Below are 20,140 nucleotides of genomic sequence, written 5' to 3'. Positions count from 1 at the left end.
GGATTTATGACTGGGTAAGTTGAAGGTGAAGTTAGGTTTGCCTCTTGAGATCGCGCTTGAGTTCGCGCTTGAGTTCGCTGAAGTGTCGATCCGGTGTACACGTAATGCAAATTCACATAAACATGATTCTACAAAGAGTATGTTACTGTGGCAACCATATCTTTCTGCTGAATTTGATACCAACACTCGTCGCATTGATGCAATTTTTCGTTTCATAATTCCTGTAACATTTGTTTTGGTGTTATTTCCTTTGGTTTACTAGGAATCTTTAAAACAATTTAATACAGTCCATTGATTGCAGGAATGAGTTGCACTATTCTTTTGCGTTCCTCACTATATTCATGAAGCGGAAGTGGCTATGGATTTGTTAATTTGCTCAGAATTGGGTACAATATTGGATTTGGGATTACTAATTGTCGATTTAAAAACCGTTCTGTCTCAATTTGAGCATTTACGGAAAAGCAACCAGTGGCGCCCACAAAATTGTCAGGTTAAAAAATAACGTCTTAAACAGCAGGACCGTGGGATTGTTATCATAGGCAAAATTCACCATGCTATGTCACGTTAAAGTCAACACTATCCGTACGTCGTATTACATTACAAACGTACGCGCACACATTCATCGACGCCATTTATTTAAGGTCATGGTTCGCGCAATTACCCCTATCCATTTTTCAAGGGCCATAATGAGGAATTTTCCCCCTCCATGGCCATCATGAGGCAGCCTGACCAGCTGCTCTCTTCTGTTATATTGCGCATGCAGCTTCGGCCCATCAGGCAATCGACTTCCAAAAGAGGCTGTTAAATAGCACCTGCGAATCGGTGGCCGATTCGCGACTGATTCATCTCTAAGCCGACTCGGTGGCCACTGGTGCGATCCGAATTGGAACTAAAATATAGACAGAGGCCTTGCTGATATCCGAAACATTTTCAATGAATGAAACTGTGAATTTACCTGGCTTTTTCTTAACTTTTAAATCCATGCTAAAGTAGCTATTTGCACAGGCCAAAAACTCATATTCACTCATTCTATTTTATATTCTCCTTGAGCATCAATCGTCCATTGTCATCAACATGGCATCTGAAATCGGAGTTCAAATGGGACATGTCTGGGATTTGACTTCCTCCTTTTCCTATACACGAGAACACATTTTCGTTTCACGGCCAGGCGTCTCTGTTGGAAAAGGAAACGCTGCTCGAAAAACTGGGGGACTCCTGGGACTGGACGGAGGAGAACGTTACGAACCTGAAGCCCATCCTCTTCCATCTGCCCATCGCCATGCTCGTCAACCTCAACGACACGCACGCCATTGACAGGATGTGGGTGCTTGAGCGACTCGAATTGAATCTATTTTTCTCCTATTAACACCTTTTGAAACATTAACGAAACGAATTTTTTTCTTATTCACTTTTTTCCCCTCAATGAAAATAGCTTGAGCGGGCTACAAAGGGTTTATGTTTCGCTTTAATATCACTGAAAGAAGCACAATGAATGCACAAAAATAATTTTGTGGGAGGGCAAAGGAATATTTCGGTCTTTTAGACGTCTCTATCAACAATTAAAAACTGCACAGGTACGCAGAAGTAGAGTTGTGCATGAACAACACGGGCAACAAGTCAGCCTCGTGCCCGAGTCAGGCCGAGTCTAGGGGCGAGGGGACAACACCGCGCGCCCAGTACATGCTGTCGCTGCGGGCGTGGCTCATCGAGAAGACCTACGGCGACCCCAGCAACTGGGACCGCGACACCTTCGCTAAGATGACCAACCTCAGCATCCTGCCCGACGCTGTCTTCCTGCGCCTACAGCCTGACGTCCTCTTGACCCGCAAGGATGGGATCTTATCTGTGAGACAATACTGTATTGTAACTTGAGACGGAATATTCGCACATATTGAAATGGTCAGCTCTGAGGCCGTAATCATAGCATACAATCCAACATCAACTAACATTTTGAACAGGTTCTTCTTGGAATTTTACTCTCCGCCTCAATAATGTTTAATAATAATAATGTTTGAAAAAATGTTTATTAAGACATAACAATTTTGGGATTTTCATCTAACGCTTCTTTCACGTCACCCTTGCTGAAATCAATGTAAAATTTCTGAACTGGCTTGCTTTTCTTGATGGTTTACAACTGTGATGTACTTCTCTCTGAAAGATTTTTTACCACTTAAAGACGCCATGTTGTCTATAAATGGTTCCAAAATGACATATTTAGAGTGTTTCATGAATTTTTGGCTCAACTGAGCAATGAATAACAGATCTTCTTCAAATTTTTAGCAATACTCCCTGTTAATATTTGACTTGATCTGAATACTCTGTTTTTCGTTCTGAGGAAATTTCATAGAAAACAATTATGACATCGCCTAACTTTGTATGTGTAGGTAGTAATTTTTCATAAATTACTATGTTGTTTCGGTTCCTTCCTCCATTTTTTCCCTATCATAAATTTCTAAATTCCCATACAACAGGTCGAACATCAGTTGGAAAAGAAATGCTGGCGAGTCTATTCTGATTTTTATTAATCAATAGAATCACGTTCGAGATCTTACGGAGAGATATTTTTGTAGTAAGAAAGCGAGGCATAATAATAACATACCGAGACATCGAAGAAAGTGACGGGCATCACTAACAGTTGTGTTACTGAGGGGTAAATTGGACAGAAATAATATGAATTCGATTATTTTCATTCATTCACTGTACTGATAATAAAACGGCTACACGGGTTAAATAATTTAATGAGTACGATATAAAAAAAACGATTAAATTAGGTATAGAATAGAATTAAAATAAAAATAGAACGATGACTTCAGCGACCGTTGGTTGCGAATAAGGCGTTATGTTGAGATTGCAGGGAGACACCTAACACAGTACATCACCGCAGATGCTGCGTGGCAATGCACTGAAGCTGAAGTCGCTGGGGCGCTACGTCGTGGAGAAGGTCTTTGATGCCGAGAACGTGAGTCGCAGCAACGCCAGACAGCCGCTCGTCTCGCAACAGGAAATAGAGAGGGTATACATATTTATTTATTGTTGTCTTCCTTCCTCAGTTACCAGGCTTTTGAAAATGAATGAAAAATAATTACATTATATTAGGAATTAATTAATTTATGGGATATTAATTATGTTTATATTATTTATATTAATTATCATAATATTAATTATATTAGGAATCATTAATTTAGGAATTAATTAGGAATGAATGAAAATAATTACATTATATTGTTCAACCAATGGGTTTGTATTCGTGTACCTAATTTCTAACTTCGACTTTGTCATACAATCATAGGTGTCATTAGAATCATTGTGCACGGCATGTAAATTATAATATTCACAGTTTGTCTTTCGTGTTTGAAGAAACAGATAAATTAAGCTGGATTTTGACCGTGAATGGCATAAATGTGACTAACATATCGGTGGCATAAAGAGCAGATTTTGTTATAATAATACACGTGTATCATGTGTACTGAGGGAAAATTAGTAGGAACGAAAAAACAAAATGCACAATAAGTAACTTACAAAAATATCAAGTTAAATTAATGTTGAAATGTTTGATAGATCAGGATATAAAAAAGTTAAAAAAAACTCGTTTAACAATACCAAATTACGGCTGATTGTTGATTTTACGATTGTATTATCCCCCAGGGGGATCTTCTTACGCGTGTCTGCTCCTAAGAAGTCCAATGGGATTTTATGTTCCTATAGGATTTACTGTTCCTGATGGCCCCACTGGTGATCTTGCAGGATCTTTCGGCGTGTTTCTCAGTTATTGGGTTAGGATGTAATGGTAGGATTTTTCACAAGTCCCTCTATCTCTCGTGCAGACAACCGAAGTCCCATATATGCCAACGCTTGTTCGAGTGTCTCCGTTTCTGTTGTTTTTATCTTCTGTCCTTCCTTTTCACTTCGTCTCTTTGAGATGCTAACGCTGTTTCTTTCAAGCCAGCTTCAGCGGGATAGACAAATGAGACCTCTCACCCTCTGTGGGTGATGAACGACTGGACAATTTTTTGATAATTAAGACCCTCCGCCTTGCTGGCATTGCTAATTTTTTTACCTCCAATAGCTTGATATCTGAAGCGTTAGCAAATTATGCCGCTACCACTACTCGATTGTACTGTATGACTCTCAATATGTTAGTCACAATTTTTTCTCCATGAGTGACAGATCAAGGCCGTGATCAATCCGCTGCGCACTGCAGGCCTCATGCAGTTTGTATACGCCACCGACCTGCCCAATGAGGTGCTAGACGCCGACAACAGACGCATCCGCAACGAAACAGACACCATGACCAGCGCAGCACTTCAGGATGGTGTCATAGATGCCGAGGTGTGTCCTTAAGGCGTGCCTTAGGGGGCACTAGTTATTTTATTCGACCACTTCTTCCGAGTGTGATCCTTTATTTATTGCATGTATACCCACAGCATATCATTGGTCCAGCTTTAGCGTATCCTTTTTTATGTCTTTAGTGTGTGTCCACTATGAAATCTGGGAACTGGGAGCCCATCGTAGTGGCATTGATAAACATGTTGTCTAGGGAGCTCATGGGCGAGTGTGCTGAATATCAAGTATTATTAGTCCCAATATGTACCCTGTGGCAATTGATTTTGCAAGATTCTCTTTTTATAATAGAGCAAAGCCCTCTCTCATTGAAGGGGAAATATTATTACTGACATTCGTCATTCATCGTGGTCAAATATTGGAAATCTATGTTATTTATTCAAATATATTAAATGCCTAAGAACGAATATTAAAGAATAACAGAATGAATACGTCTGTACTCGTATAAGCACCGACTGTATTCTTGTTCCTGGCAGATTTACTCTCAAACGTCGCATACTCTTTAGCGTATTAACGCACTCTGGCTTGTGGCTCAGTCTCTGTAGCCCCTGAGTAATCCGAATGCCCGGCATGACTCGGCATGGTCAATCCTTGCCATACTTTCAAAACGCGATAAAGCAGTTTCCATACTTACCAGTGGCTGATTCGTTTTAGGGGTGAAGCAGACTCAGTTTATGTCCAGCAAGCCGAATGTAGCATCCAGGGCCCATTCTTGCAAAAAAGTTATGAGATCGTAAGTTCATCAGCCAATCATTGACAGCCTTCCAAGCAAAATTCACCAATCATAGACAAGAAATAGTGCGTAAGTACTTACTTTCACTTAGCGAGTCTTGAAAGTATGGTCCCAGGACCCTATGTATCACGCGAATGTTGTTAGGATGGTCATGACAACTGTGTCATCAATGATCTATTTTAATTGGTGTCATTAGAGATAAACGTACTTTTTTCTAAAGAAGTTTATCTGAGTATTCCAATTTGCGCTCTAAAATTGGCCATTATAAGCGCCATTACCAGAGCTTTAACTGGCCGAAGCAGCTTAAAGATGAAACCATATTTTACGCAGTTAGGTTAGTTAATAACATGTAAAAAGATATAAAATATATATAAGATATTAATAAATACTCATATAAAAATATGTGATTATGAGGAGATTTAACATATTGTATACACTACTGGGAGTAAATACTAATTGATTTTAAACAAAATTTAAATCTCAATTTCGCAATTTCGATCAACACTTTTTTTTATTCCGATATAGTGCTTAGCATTTGAATTTACAATTGCTCAATCTACGTAACTTAAGCAATCAGAAGTTTATTTTTTTTCCTTTAAGGTCCTTGAAGCTAACATACAGAGCCTTCTCAACTACACGCAGCCCTTCACCAGCGAACAGATCCAAATACTAGGTGACTGTTTGGATGATATGGTAGTTAAATACTGTAAATAAAGTAAGTAAATAATTTAAAATAAACAAATAAATAGAAATAAAAAATAACTAATAAATAAAGGAAGTTCGTGTGTGCGTCCTTGATCAGCCTTATTACGAGACAAAGGCCATGTACACGAGATGTTAAGTACACGAGAATATCTGCAATTCAACTAAAAGTTTATCATCTAATATCCAACGTACTTTTGACTCTGTGACCACTAGTCACTGTAACCACTAGTCACTGTAACCACTAGTCACTGTGACCACTTCATTGTGACCGCTTTATTGTGACCGCTTTATTGGGACCACTTTATTGTGACCACTTAATTATGACCGCTTTATTGTGACCACTTTATTGTGACCACTTAATTATGACCGCTTTATTGTGACCACTTTATTGGGACCACTTTATTGGGACCACTTTATTGTGACCACTTAATTATGACCACTTTATTGGGACCACTTTATTGTGACCACTTAATTATGACCGCTTTATTGTGACCACTTTATTTTGACCGCTTTATTGTGACCACTTAATTTTTACCGCTTTATTGTGACCACTTTATAGTGACCACTATGTACTGGGTACTTACCTAGAACGAATACAAATTGATCCCGATCAACCGAAAGCATATCCTGTTAATTTAGTTTTTACTACGTGCCCAAAATATCCTTATCGAGCCCCACAGGGATGAACCGCCTGGCGCTGGCGTCAGGCCTGATGCTCAACCGCACTCTTAGAAGATACTCCATCTCTGCCGAGGACCTCAGGAAGCTCGTGACGACCATCCAGAACACAGCAGGCAGCACCGCCAAAGCCAAGGTGAAGAACCGGGGCCTTTGTTGACATAATGTTAATCTAATGTTGATGTAGCGGAAATATTATGGTAAAATAAAGATATTGCAATCGTAATGTAATGATGATGTGACTCGATCATATGTAGTGGTAATGTAATTGTGATGCTATGACAACCCTCAGCTGATGCTGATCAAAGACAAAGTGTTCTTGTATACTGACTTACTATTATATTATTGATCATACTTGCTGATGATGTAACGACAATGTGTTGCATCACTCAGCTGATGCTGATCAAGAATAAAGTGTTCGAAGTTGCCTCTGGTGGAGGGACGACGCTGGACCTGAACGCCGTGCCTGACGAGCTCCTGAGCGTGGCGCCCTTGCAGTACCTCGATGGTCTGTCCATCACCAGCAGGATCTCCGCGCTGGGCAGAAATGCCTCCTACAATACGGCACAGATGGCCACCCTCATCTCAGGCGTTAGTAGTGGCTATTCTTAAGTCGGTTGATTTCCTGATTAATATTTTAAAAAGTAACTTAAATCTTTTTATTACAGTATAGGTTAAGGAAATACTACCACTTGAATCGCTGAAATTAATCTCTTTCGTGACATCGAATATATATGGTATCAGTCATATTTCTGACTCTCAAGTCTACTGCTGCATCACTGAGCCTCAACACTAAATCACTGGCCAATTTCAAAACGACAAGGTTGAGCTGAAAATCTAACTGCAGCTCATTTCAATTTGATAGCACGCTTGAAGATTTTTTATGATTGCAAGATGTGCAAGGTTTATACAGAAATCTTGATGAAAACGTCAGATACCGTTCGGGTTGAAACATTATATATTCATTGGCATTCGATAGTGTATGACACTTGTGAAAGGCACCTGTCACTCATTTATATATATATTTTTTGTAATTATCAACTTTTTAAAAGATCTTAGACAAAGGAAAACAGTGTCATTCAAATTTCAATAGGTTATACATTTTCCTTGCGACAGAAATGCGTTTATTTCATTTATAAAATGCGCATTGCAATGCGTTTATTTAATTTATAAAATGCGAATTGAAATGCGTTTATTTCATTTATAAAATCAGATTGGTTCAGACCGACTCAGTGATGTACCCAGCAACGCCAAGGAGGCCCTCCCCACCAAAATATACAAGGACCTCAGCAAGGGCGAATTGTTGGCGGGGGCGGTCGGAATGCTTCCATCATCCAAGATGGTCAGTTGTTTGTAGTAAAAATTAAGTGTTCAGATTGAGCTGGTGTTCCAATGTCATTCGTTCATGAATTGTAAGATGTTTAGTTGAGCACTAAAAAATTCACCTACATATGCTGGTATTGATCGAAAATGATATTCACAGTATTGAAAAGGAAATGTATCATGAGATTAACGGTAAAAAATATGTTCTCACACTTTCATTATGCAGGGCCATTGATTAGTGAGTTCAAATTATCTACAAATTGATTGCCATCTATGTCTCAGGGTCTTACGATATCGGACAAAACCTTCAAGACAGCGGTGAACATGAACTTGGATGCCGATGCGGCCATGTTTATACAGAAGATGGATGTCTTCAACATCCCGCCGTCCGACATCATCCAGCAGCTTGAGTACATGAAAGATGTCTTCCCTTCAATCGACGCGGTGAGTGCAACACCTCTCAGCGACCTAATCGTTTAATTTTACCACACATGGCGAGATTTAAGTTATTTCTGTGGTGAGATTCAAGTTAAAGATAACTTCAGATGGCATTTGAGCAGGATTTCATCGCGGACCCATGTGGGAAAGAGAAAACAATATGGCAGTGGTAAAATGTGCCAGCCTTATCAGACAAATCTCTGAACTACGGGCAGAATTCAAATATATCCAGAGTTCAAGAATTCAATTCTATTGTTTGACCAACGCTGTTAAGCGCTTCTGCCGATGTAACTGAAAGGTGGAGCGAGAGGGCATCTCCCTATAATGACCATCGAAGAACGATTGAACGTGTTCCAGAAAAAAAATCCCTGATAAGATTATTAAAAAATATATATCAGAATATAAATTTAATTCACACGTACTGTTTGCAATAGCCTCGAAGTACGCTTTAAATGGTAATAGAAACAACTGAACCATGATTACCGTCAAAATTTACCTTGCAATTAGTGATATTATTAGACGTTGCTGAGCCCAGATGTAATCTATCATTAATTATTGTCCATTTTAATAAAACAACAAAGTCATCACGATATTTTGACTCCATTAGTCGACTTCATTAGCTAAACAGCTGATATTATGGAACGAAATAAAAACAAAAGAGACAAGTAAAAAATTAATCCTAAATAGGCTTTGCAGCCACGCAAAATCAAGTTCAATTCGCACGCCAAATGGTGCCAAGTGACCACCGCTAGCCCTTTTCAAGAAACATCAAATATCGATAGGTAATACAGAACATTCAGTTTCTATCTACTTGACTTAGAAACTACGCTATAAACTTGAAGCATCTGACAAAAATGAAATCACATAAACTGTCCGACAACAGCTAATTGTTAGGAAACTGAAATATCAAATTACGATAGTTTGAAATATCAAATTCAGCGAAACTTTCGCATTGAAGCCGCTAGATTTCAGCAAAAAGTTTGCGATTGTCAATGCATTTAGGCAAATAAAAATATAATGAAAATAATGATTATGATTTTATATTGTAATAATATTATGCATATGTTATTGTAAAGCTCTAACAACGCTGAGTCTGCAAAATTATCAATAACACAGTCAACTTCTTGCTTCGCAGTGCTGGATTCTCCAGCTTATCTACATGAACTACTCGAAGATGGAGATGCTGGTGGAGTGGGGCGAAAACGGTCAGCTTCTCACACCCTACACCATTGAGCTCATGCCTCTCTGCGTCGCTACAGATTTGAGGTGACTATTGAGCATCGCTTTTTGGCTGTTATATCTCAACAGCTACAAAATACCCATACCGAGGCAACCACCAAAACAATGTCGATCACCTTAGTAGCGACCGACAACCTACATACTACTGATATAAAAATAAATTAAATATAATATTTGTATTTGAAACCATGTATCGCAATCTTTATGGTACAACGGACAACAGTTATTCATGAACTTGAATATAAAACATAAATCCCCTTCAGAACAGCACAAGTCGAATAAATCGGATTTGAATTTGTCTGTAGGATTGAAGAGCATTATGATCAAAGTGGATTATCAAAGTGTCTCACATAAATGAAATATGATAACATGTTGATGATTTTTATGATACCGAAAACAGACTAAAACCAAAATTAAATTGATCAATCAAAATTTTACCAAAACAATACGTTTCTCAATATTAAACGTCTAGGAGCCGTAGATCTAATTCGTTACGAAGTTTTTCAAATTTGAAGCCCAGTTATCTATCATTAAAAAAATCCATGATGTAACCTGAAACAATCATCTCAGCCGCCAGAATCGCATTGGGAAACTAGATGAGGTCAGTAAGAGAATCCTGCTGGAGCGCCTCGTCTTGGACAAGAAGATATTTTTGACCTACCGCTCCATCACCGAAATGGGCATAGAAGAGATCATATATGAAGGACTCAGGGCTAAGGTGAAGTAGAATAATAGATGTTCCCCCTCTTTCACAAGTCCAATAAGTTGTATTGTAGAATAACAACGATAATTGTAAACATTAGATCGTTACTGGAGAAAATACTGATGTGCTGAAGCACTCAAAGTGCGTTGAGCTTCGAGATTAAACCTTGTGAACAATTGAATGATCCCAGTTTGCTCTTGCCCCAGTCCCAGTTTGCTTTTAGTCGTTGCAAGGTTGTTTGCACTGATTTCTTCAATAAAAGTTAAGGCATCAGGTTCAAATACAATTGTTCTGGCTACTTAAGGCGGATTGGGCCGAAGTTGTGAAAGACACTTCACTAATTATATTCACTATATATGTAGCTAGGCGCGTTCCATTTGACGGATTGACTATCAGTTTAAGGCCCGTTTACACTACGGGACTGATTCGGAAGGATCGAGACTGGACTGAGACCAATAAGCCGCAAGGAGTGGTCAGCCGGCAACTAAGCGCGTGGCAAGGCTAATGGGCGACTGACTAAATCGGCGCAGAAGGCTAGAATTATGATGCCTTCAAGCAGGCTAAAATTTAAAACCTTCTACTCATCTCTTTCTTTAAATTTTTTTTGTTAAGTCCACACATCGGTACACATCGGTACATCGGTACAAATCACGCATCGGTACATCGGTACAAATCACACATCGGTACAAAGTCCACACATCGGTACAAATGTAAATGTAAGTTTGAGGATGTGATCTAAATTAGTTATATACGCGGGCTCTCAATAAACATTCAATCAACAAATTTCAAGTGTATCATCAAGTCTTTAGCTCAAATAAATAGGAAAGCGTGCTACAAAAACACGAGAACTTGCGTAGATGGTGTGCCTTAATCTTTGAGTTCGAAACATATCAGACGGGAAACGTACACCTAGTGCACTCTGTCTAGAAAATAGGTAACAAAATTACTTAAGATTTGTGAATTGTTAATTTAGTACAATGACATATGAACTAGAAATAAATGCGACGATAATAAAAAATCAGCCTACGGAGCAGAACAGCTACAGCTATTCAGAGGTCCATAGTCGAACATATGGTATTTGATCCTTTTAGTTGAAGCTCATCAGATATAGATGGGGAATGGAATTTTTGCACGTCATTGAGGGATTTTGTGGCTGCCGAGACCGGGATTTGGGAAGGTAGTTGGGAGGGATAGGGAAGAGGAGGGAGTGTAAGAGGCTCACAGTGAGGCAGGCTGCGCGTGCGAACGAAGTGTCAATGATTCCTGCTTTAATCTACGGAAGTTTTACAAATTTTTTGGGTAGAATTACTTATATCTACCACAGGAATTCACAAGCGCATGGCATGCCGATCAATGGAGAATAAATAGATAAGCCTACATCGAGAAAATGGTAGAAAAGTCACGCGCTTCACGAACAACAGGGTGAAAATTTTTATCCTTCCTAATAACAGTTGAGAGACAAAATTTGCAAAATTTATCTTTACGTAAGCGAAATGAAGAAAAATAGCTGAAATAGCATTCCAAATTTGAGACTTACATATTATTTAGGACGGGAGTTATAGTTTAGAGAAATAGTGAATAAACCTCATAGGACTGGACGCGGCCTGACGCCAGTACCTCAGCCTCTTATGTAGAGGCTTGGTCGAATAAAACGTGACTATATGTCGCAGGCGAGAGTTGGGCGGCACTAATTTGCCACAAAACGCCCAACTCTTTGCCCAGACAACATTCATCTGCCATAAGATGAAGAAGACTGTGCCTGGCTAGTACTGATCTCCAAATTGGCTGAAGGTCAATTTTCGAGCCAATGGTTACAGTTCATAGTATCAGGATTGGAGCAGAGAGGTGCGGGTTCGATCCCAGCTCTGTGCGCCAGTTTCTGGTCGGAAGGGGCGAAGAGGCCGGGCGGTTAAGCACAGCAGAATTGGAGCAGTAAGTTGTAAGTTCGAGACCGCAACATGCTGTGAATGTTCTGCGATGCTAAGAATGGGCGACAGGCCTACGGCCTAATAAATGCTGAAACCGCTATATTATATTATTATAAGGTTAAGGCCCGACCGGCACTGATCCCGTGTGGTTCTTCCATGTTTGTGGTCACTGCAGGGATGGCCGAGTGTATTAACGGGGGCGGACGTGAAAATGTACGGGGAACTTCTGCTATTCTTCCCCTTGGACCTTCTGAACGCTGTGACTGCAGAAGGACTTCCTATCCTCATCGAAATCTTCAACGTAAGACGGTTGGAATATGTTAATTTTAGGGAAACTGGAGCCTTTGTCTCCGTGGTTGGCTTAAACTATGAGGAAATGAAATTTGCGAGGGTGATGTGTGAATTATTTCAGGAGGAGAAGGACCTTGGGTCAATTGACGTTATTAATTTAAGTAATAATGTGACGAGTTCATGTCACTTACGATTAGCGAGGTATTGTATAATTATGTTAGAAATTAAGAGGTTAGAGGGTTCAAATAATTATTTACTGGGCTCTGATCTTCATTTGAAAAACCATATGCTGCGATTTGGGCTCCTTGTAGCGAAAGAAAACTGAAACTATTAAATGGCTGCAGTCAACCATATTTATTTAGAGGCAAGGTCCTCCTATTTGGGCGTTCATGGTTGAGAGTTTAGTATTTCTGTTAAATTCGTCAAACAATTACAAGTCCATATTTAAAACAATTCACATTTCATTAATATTGATGATTGATGAACCCAGTGCTCAACAATAAATTCTCATTATAATACCATTTCAGTCACTGGCGTCGAGCGTCTTGATGCCGTGTCTTAGCAGAGGCACACAAGAAGCCGTTGAAAATCTCATCTTTAAGTATAAAGGGTGAGTTAACTAGCACTGCCAAATTGTTGTTGTTGTTGCGGTGCCACTAGGAAAGAGTGGAAGATAACAAGAGGTGGCGCGGAGTGGCCAGAAAGAGGAAGGAGACATGGAAAAATAGTAGGAGATGAAAAGGCGCGTTAATTGCGCATGATTTGGTCGGTTGTAGGTGATTGAGGTTTGTTTAGGGTCGGAAAAGGGGTTGGGAACCCGTCAGGGCTTTGGATGCAGGAAGGTGCATGGTATGGCGTATGGGGTAAATGGGAGTTTATTGAAGAGTTGGGGATCATATGTTTTGATGGCGGACCTGGTTTTACGTGCATATTGGTGGAGGACGTGTTTATTATAGAAATGTTGTATTGATCGTGTTGTGTTTGGGAGGATATGAAGTCGGACCAATGCGTGTTCGTGATGAATTCCAGGACTTTATTTTAGATTTTCTGTTGTTTGTATATTACTGTTAGGATAGGATGTGTAGGGGTATTGGGGGATAAATGAGGGCTGACCAAACAAGGGTGAAGTATAGAGTACGTTTCATGTTTGGAGGGAGGTGGTAGATTCTGTATATTAATTTATATAGATTTGCAAAGGCTATTGCTTTCCTAACTGTTACTTGTGACCTAAAAACGTGTGTTGTAAATTGCACTGCTAAACGAGCGAATTGAAGTGTTTTTGATAAACACGAGTCTAAAAGGGAAGTGCAAAATGGTCTGTGTGTGATGGTTAAGATTGAGATGCATTGCGTTTGATTGAAATCTGATTGATGAATTTGCGTCTAATGGGTGAGATATGACTCAGCACTTCACAATACTACCATCTAATAGAAATGAGAAGGAAGAAAGTAAATGAGGGAAATTTAGAGGGAAAAAAACAATTTGGTAATCAGGGATTCCGCTAACTTATACCTATATATAAACGAGTTTGTTTAACGAAAAAACTTAGCAAAAGGTAATCAAAAATGAAACGTGGAAATTGTTTAAATTTTGTTTAAATTTAAAAAACGATTTTTTTAATTAAAAAACTAAATAAAAAAAAAAGAACTTCCTTCAATTCGAAAGTTTTCCAATGTTAAAGAAAAGAGAAAATATTCACTTTGTGTAGTGTTCTTTTACATCCATTATTAAAAAATAAACAAGCCAAAACATATTAGTCCTCCACACACTTAAAGAAGATACGATACCGATACATATATGGAATGGATTATTTCGATACATTTTCTAAGCATGTATCGATCAATGAAAGATTAATCGTTGGCAATTATCTATTCAATATATGAGCAGATGTGTTCGTTCGTTTGTTTGAAGACTCTTGTGGTGAAATGCGTACTTTCGCTTCTCTTTGGCTTCATATAAGCTACGCCTAAACTTTAATCATTTTTTTCATTCCTCTCTAACTTCGATTTGGCCACCCTCTGATTACATTTTGAATTCACTAGTTGGCTAAACACAGGCCAAAAATTAGCTTAACTCTGGCTTAAACATAACTTAATTGGTGATAATTGGAGAATAGCAGAGGCATTATAATTTATCGTCAAACACAAATCGGAGTCGGTGGAGGGTCTTTTTAAGAAGGGATGTTAATTGACCATATATGGTAACTTGCCCGCTCATGGATTAAAAAATACCCAACATATAATTTCCAAATGTCATATTACACTCACCTCGACAGAGACGACCCGCAAACATGGCGGCAAATATCGGAGATGTGTTGCCTGCTATACATCCTGTCACCCGAGACGATAAGCCGCATCCCCCGCGGGGCCCTCATGTCCTGTCGGTGCCACATCGCCGACCGTGCCCAGTACTCCTCAGATGACGATATTCGTGAGGTGTGTAATTGAGTATTATTTATGTGTTGTCGGTGCACTTGAATTCATCTTCCAACTTATTAAATTTTACTTAGGGTCTAGCGCACTAAAGCGCAGTGTTCAGCGTAACGCATACGTGGTGATGGCGACCCCGAAATGAGAGGAGCTTGTCATGGGTTCGAGCCATGGGAGGCTCAGTTCCTTTATCGGTGTCGTTGGTGGGCGGAGCTTGGTAACCGTCAGAGGGTGGTATTTGCAGCATGGTCTTGAGTTGGTGTTACGAAACAAACTCTGGGTACTCGTTACCTGGGAGGAACTTGAGGTCTTAAGGTAGTCAGATTTAATTTCATTTACATGATGAATTGAAATTATATATGGCATGTCTCACTTAGTCTTTGTCTTAAGATATTTTTGCTCCATTTTTTATTTATACACCAATTCCCCTCATGCCATCCTGGTATTAAGTAGTGGGGAGTTTCCGTCTAAATTATTTCCTTAACTAAATTACCGATCATCCTGAAACTTCGTTGACGTATGTAAATCGCTTAAATGAAAAAGTTTGCTTCGATGAATTTCTTGCAAAAAGAGAAAGAAAACGTGAAATAAATAGGAAACGGCTTAAAAAGATCGACGTTCTCCTCTTTGAATTTACGAGCTATAACATCGAGCGATATATCATTTGATTCGTAAAGAGAATATCTATCAACTCTAGAAGCCCTTTTTTAGATTTTTTTATACAACTACTTAAATTCCCGCCAAGCCCCTAGTTTTTACTATATATATAATCCAAACAATGTATACACTAGAAAAAAAGGCTTCCAGAGTCGCAAGATATTCTTTTTGCGAATCGAATGACATGTCTCTCAATATTGGAGCCTGACAACTGATGGCGGACATTTAAATTAAGTAAAAATGGCAATTTAAATCGCTCAGGAAAGCCATACATCTCAAATGGATTAAAAAGAAGTAGAGGCTAAAATATTTTGCTTGATAATAATGAACCAGGTTTTTCATCGCCTATTGAGGGAACTATCGTGCTCCGCATCACTTATTGTTATTTATCCACATCAATGCAAATAATAACCTATAAACAATTTTTGTCAAATGAATCATAGCAAAATAAATTTTATAAATGTTCATATTACACAGATTTGAAACTGCTTCCCTCAAAAACTAGAGTGCGCACAAACATTTGGTTTGCTTATACGTTCGACGCGCCTCTTCCGCAGCTGCAAAATGAGCTAAACAAACGATAAAAGCCGAATATCTCGATTGTAGACGTAGACTCTTAGAAAGTTTCTGGTCTTGGTTACTTAAAGTTTATTCTACTATAATCGACTGTGCTTTAATGTCCCTAATACTTTAATATTACGATTGTGTTTTATTCAAAGATAAATAAGGTCTCTGCTATAAAGTTGATGAGTTACCTCATATTATTAAATAATTTAAGGTTTTCGTTCGAAGAGCAGGAATGACTTGATTTGTTAATGAAGTGAACTTGAACAAAGTGTATATTTAAACCTTGGCCGCCTTTCTCGATTCTCGTTGAACCAATCTCTTTTATTACTGGAAGCTGTCTTTTTTAAACCGTCATTATGCGTAAATTAACCTTGCGTTGTCTATTTAATGAGTACATTGAACGCTGAACTGTCACTTATGACTAGGAACTCACTGATATACTTGTAGTGAAGAGGTGAGAGTATCTAGATCACTGCTTGCAACGCCTAATGCCAATAATACCCAATTTTGCGATGCGTTGATGACAGTACAACATCTAATACCAGTAATACTTAATTTTGTAATGCCTAGAAGACATTACAAATCTAATACCAATAATACCTAATTTTGTTATGCCTAGATGACATTTCAACACCTAATACCAATAATACCTAATTTTGTTATGCCTAGATAACATCTCAACACCTAATACCGCAAAATTTCGCATTGCCCGCTACAGCTTGAGTGCCCCAACACATTTAATTACGGCATCGAATTCCAACGCAAGAACGTCCTTCGAGCTCAGGCCCGGGCAGCGCTTGACATCCTCGACCTCAACAATGTACCCGGCTACAACCCCAGCGGCAGGAGGAAGAGAGGTGAAAGCAATACATTTAAAATAGTTCATGTTTTAGATTGAGGGAAAAATTGCTTACCATTAATTTGGTCTTCGAAACATTACTGGAATTTTTTTACAGCATTCTTACAATCGTTTTAGGCATAGAAGGGATTTCTTTAGAGGGCTGATAGGTACAAGACAACTCACATAAATGTGTTTAGATCTGCTATTCCCTGTAATAAATTGATAGTTGACAGCCCTCGTTATCCAATTAATTATCACTTAGTTCTTTCCTAGCAGTAAACCTGCAGTAATGATCATCAATATGATTACCATATTTGCTATATTACGATGAGCCACACGTACGATATAGTCGATATGCCACATATGGTATTTGCGTAGAAATTATCAGATTAAATATCAGTGTACATGAATTTACTATAATTTGACTGCAATAATGTAATTGTATTGTATTTGTAGGGAGTGTTTCTTTTTACCCACATACTTATTTGATTATCTCAGCCGTGAAATCCTGATTATCACCCACCTGGTATGAACGCTTATTCGATCAATTATGTGTTTTACCCGCGTTGGTTGATGTCCTAATATTCGAGGTCCTATTTAGGACCTAACATTAACTCCTAATATTCGAGCAGCTGTGAGCAACATCGCGCTGTGCAACCGCGCGTCGGTGAGCGGCGCGGACGACATCAGCAACGGTGAACTGAGCGCCGCGTCTCCTAACGAAATCATGGAATGCCTGGCAGCCCTTGGGGAGCGCTACATGAACGACTCAAAAGCCCAGGTGAACCACACAATACGAGCATTGCGTGATGACATCCCAGTTATACTACCAACATAAGTGGGAACAATAGTCCCGGAGTTATTAAGTCAATTAGTATACAAAATATAATGAAATCTGCTAGTGCTGAGGTGCCTCTAAGGGGCCACTACCTTGACGGTCGTAATAAGATTTTTTTGAGGGCTAAAATTTTGGTATTGACGGTCACCCTCCATGCGTTGAAATATAATTACCACTATTGTTCCCTTTTGACATATTTTTTCAAGCGTAATTTAATTCTTTAGAACACTAAAATTTCCATACAATTTTTCAAGAACATTCATTCAAACACTTTGCAGAAAAGATAACGTGACTCTAGATATAAACAACATATGAAAATTTTCATGTCTTATTATCCCATTATTCATCTTTAGTCAAATAGATATTAATTGTGATCAGGCAAAGGTAAATTATACTATCATATTATGAACATGGGAATAAAACCTCGTTTTGTTCCCACGCTTGGTCATCCTAAATGTCCGCCTTATATTAAAGAAGAGGTGACTAATATTTTGACTCAACGAACTTGAGTACTACCTGGTGATTATAAATATTTTAACGGACATATTTAATTATCAAAGTTTGTTTTGTTGATTCTTGATTGGGTAACTGCTTATTTGACTATTGTACTGGCGACAGGTTACTAGTGTTATTTTTATAACTACATTTTTACCTTGATAATACGAACACTTTCGCGAATTGAAGAAGAACGGGCCTCATCACGCCGCAACATTAATTATAGCTTTATTCGAGATAACGCCCAAATTTGAGACGCCCTTTATTTGAGATAACGCCCAAATAATTGAAACGCCCTTCGTTTCAGATAAAGCCCAAATTAGAGACGCACTTTATTTGAGATAACGCCCAAATTTGCGAGGCCCTTTATTTCCGATAACGCCTGAAATTGTGACGCCCTTTATTTGAGATAACGCCCGAGTCAGTTGGCCATAAATATAGTTGATCTGAAAGGACTATGAAAGGATCGCATGAGAGGTGGAGGTGGAAGTAGGAACACACAAATGGCGAGTCTTACATTCATCTAAGTTTAACACCTGCCCTCATTTTTCTCAAATTTTCCCCAGTGATCGTTAAATCAGTTCACTTCAATAATTCTTGATATTTGCAGGTCCTGGCGAACAAAGTGCGAGATTCTCTGAGCCCGCGATCTTGGTCGTCTCTAACGAACGATCTCATGCGTGACATGAACTTCATCATGAAGGGCATCCCGGCCAACGAAATTCGTGACCTCCCTGCTTTCTCTCCACCCACGCAATTCTACGACGCCGTCGTTGTCTTGGGAAATGAGAAAATGATGTTCTCCGACGACCAGGTTACGACTTTTCAGCGCGAGTGCTATAAGTGACCATAAGCGACCGAGAATTCTTTACAAGAATTGTGACAAGTAATGCGAAAAAACTGTTTTATCTATACCTGTCGTGTTTTTGGTATGGCGTTTTTTTACATTCGAGTAACAATGTACATTCGAGGTTACAAAATAACTATCAAATGAGAATCCCTCCGTATTACTACCTAATAATTTAAACTGCATTTCCTCTGTACTTGGCTACAGGAAGAAGAATTCAAGCAATATAGCTTACGAAAAAATTCAAACGCTTATATGCCAACCTCCACTAATCAGTATTTACTACGAGTGCTAACTACTATTTGTAGTGAAAACAATGATAAATGACCTGCTTTTGTTCCATCGTTATATTCAAGTGGGATGAAAGGAGACAGGATTTGTTATTAATGTGAGATAGAAATGTGATACGAACCGGGGAGAAATTGATTGTGGAAGGTGAAGCGTTTGAACGAAAAATACGATTCATAATGAAGGTGCTTGTGAGGGGGTGAAAATAATTAGGTGCGGTATGGGAGGACAGGTGGGAAATGGATTGTAAATGATCGTGGGTTCATCGTAGAGAGCAACTAAAGCTGTGTTTGTGATTGCAAATATGATACTTAATTTGGTGTGCGTGTGACGGCTTGAGGAGTTGGAGGATGAAAGGAATTGAGACCTGAATTATTGGTGAATTTAAAATGTAAAAAATTGAAAATAAAAGAACAATGAAACTATGCATCGGCAGTTTAGTCCCTGTTTCATTGCAAGTTATTTCTACATACACACAAAGTCAATGAAATTGCATTTCCTTGCCTACCGTTCTGAAGCCCAACATTTCAATTTGTATTTCTTACTTCCCCAAGACCTCTGCTAGTCTTACTGAAAACATATTAAAACCTAAATTATGGACCCTTCGTATTTTTCGTCTCATGCCGATACCTTAATTTCATCATCTCTGTTCCGACGTGCATTTATATGTGAGCCTCCACTTTATTTTCTTTCATTTCTCGTGATTAAGGATTAAAAAACAAAATAATCGTCATCAAGAATAATAATTTGGATATTTTTCAGTTTCATATTTGAGTATTACACTAACGTATTATTAATT

General features: G+C 38.8%; 2 protein-coding genes across 2 annotated transcripts; both read left to right on the top strand.

The window, feature by feature from the left end:
- Positions 1 to 1,168: 1,168 nt before the first annotated feature.
- LOC125178924 lies at positions 1,169 to 4,341 on the top strand (the record flags this gene model as incomplete). Its single annotated transcript, XM_047883802.1, has 4 exons — positions 1,169 to 1,320; positions 1,575 to 1,845; positions 2,885 to 3,013; positions 4,168 to 4,341. Coding segments are annotated over 4 exons (726 nt in total), but the record flags the coding sequence as incomplete, so codon positions are not given.
- A 1,343-nt stretch (positions 4,342 to 5,684) lies between these two features.
- On the top strand, positions 5,685 to 19,053 carry LOC108664726. The gene is made up of 13 exons (XM_047883801.1): positions 5,685 to 5,747; positions 6,460 to 6,593; positions 6,851 to 7,048; positions 7,671 to 7,799; positions 8,063 to 8,224; positions 9,354 to 9,484; positions 10,028 to 10,175; positions 12,264 to 12,389; positions 12,907 to 12,989; positions 14,655 to 14,814; positions 16,751 to 16,889; positions 17,506 to 17,654; positions 18,817 to 19,053. Exons 2-13 carry the CDS (start codon positions 6,462 to 6,464, stop codon positions 19,051 to 19,053), a joined length of 1,794 nt encoding a protein of 597 aa, XP_047739757.1. The 5' UTR covers positions 5,685 to 5,747; positions 6,460 to 6,461.
- The last annotated feature ends 1,087 nt before the right edge of the window (positions 19,054 to 20,140 follow it).

The sequence above is a fragment of the Hyalella azteca genome, unplaced genomic scaffold, assembly GCF_000764305.2.
Source record: "Hyalella azteca isolate HAZT.00-mixed unplaced genomic scaffold, Hazt_2.0.2 contig13709, whole genome shotgun sequence".
In the NCBI taxonomy this organism is placed as follows: domain Eukaryota; kingdom Metazoa; phylum Arthropoda; class Malacostraca; order Amphipoda; family Hyalellidae; genus Hyalella; species Hyalella azteca.
Note: the sequence above shows the minus strand (reverse complement) of the source record. Positions and strands in the feature narration are given on the sequence as shown.

Excerpts from the sequence above, each read along its gene's own strand:
- LOC108664726 (XM_047883801.1), top strand. The coding sequence starts at position 6,462 with ATGAACCGCCTGGCGCTGGCGTCAGGCCTGATGCTCAACCGCACTCTT. Across the intron at positions 7,049-7,670 it reads TGGCCACCCTCATCTCAGGC|ATTGGTTCAGACCGACTCAG; the intron begins GTTAGTAGTGGC and ends TTATAAAATCAG. Across the intron at positions 10,176-12,263 it reads ATGAAGGACTCAGGGCTAAG|GGATGGCCGAGTGTATTAAC; the intron begins GTGAAGTAGAAT and ends TGGTCACTGCAG.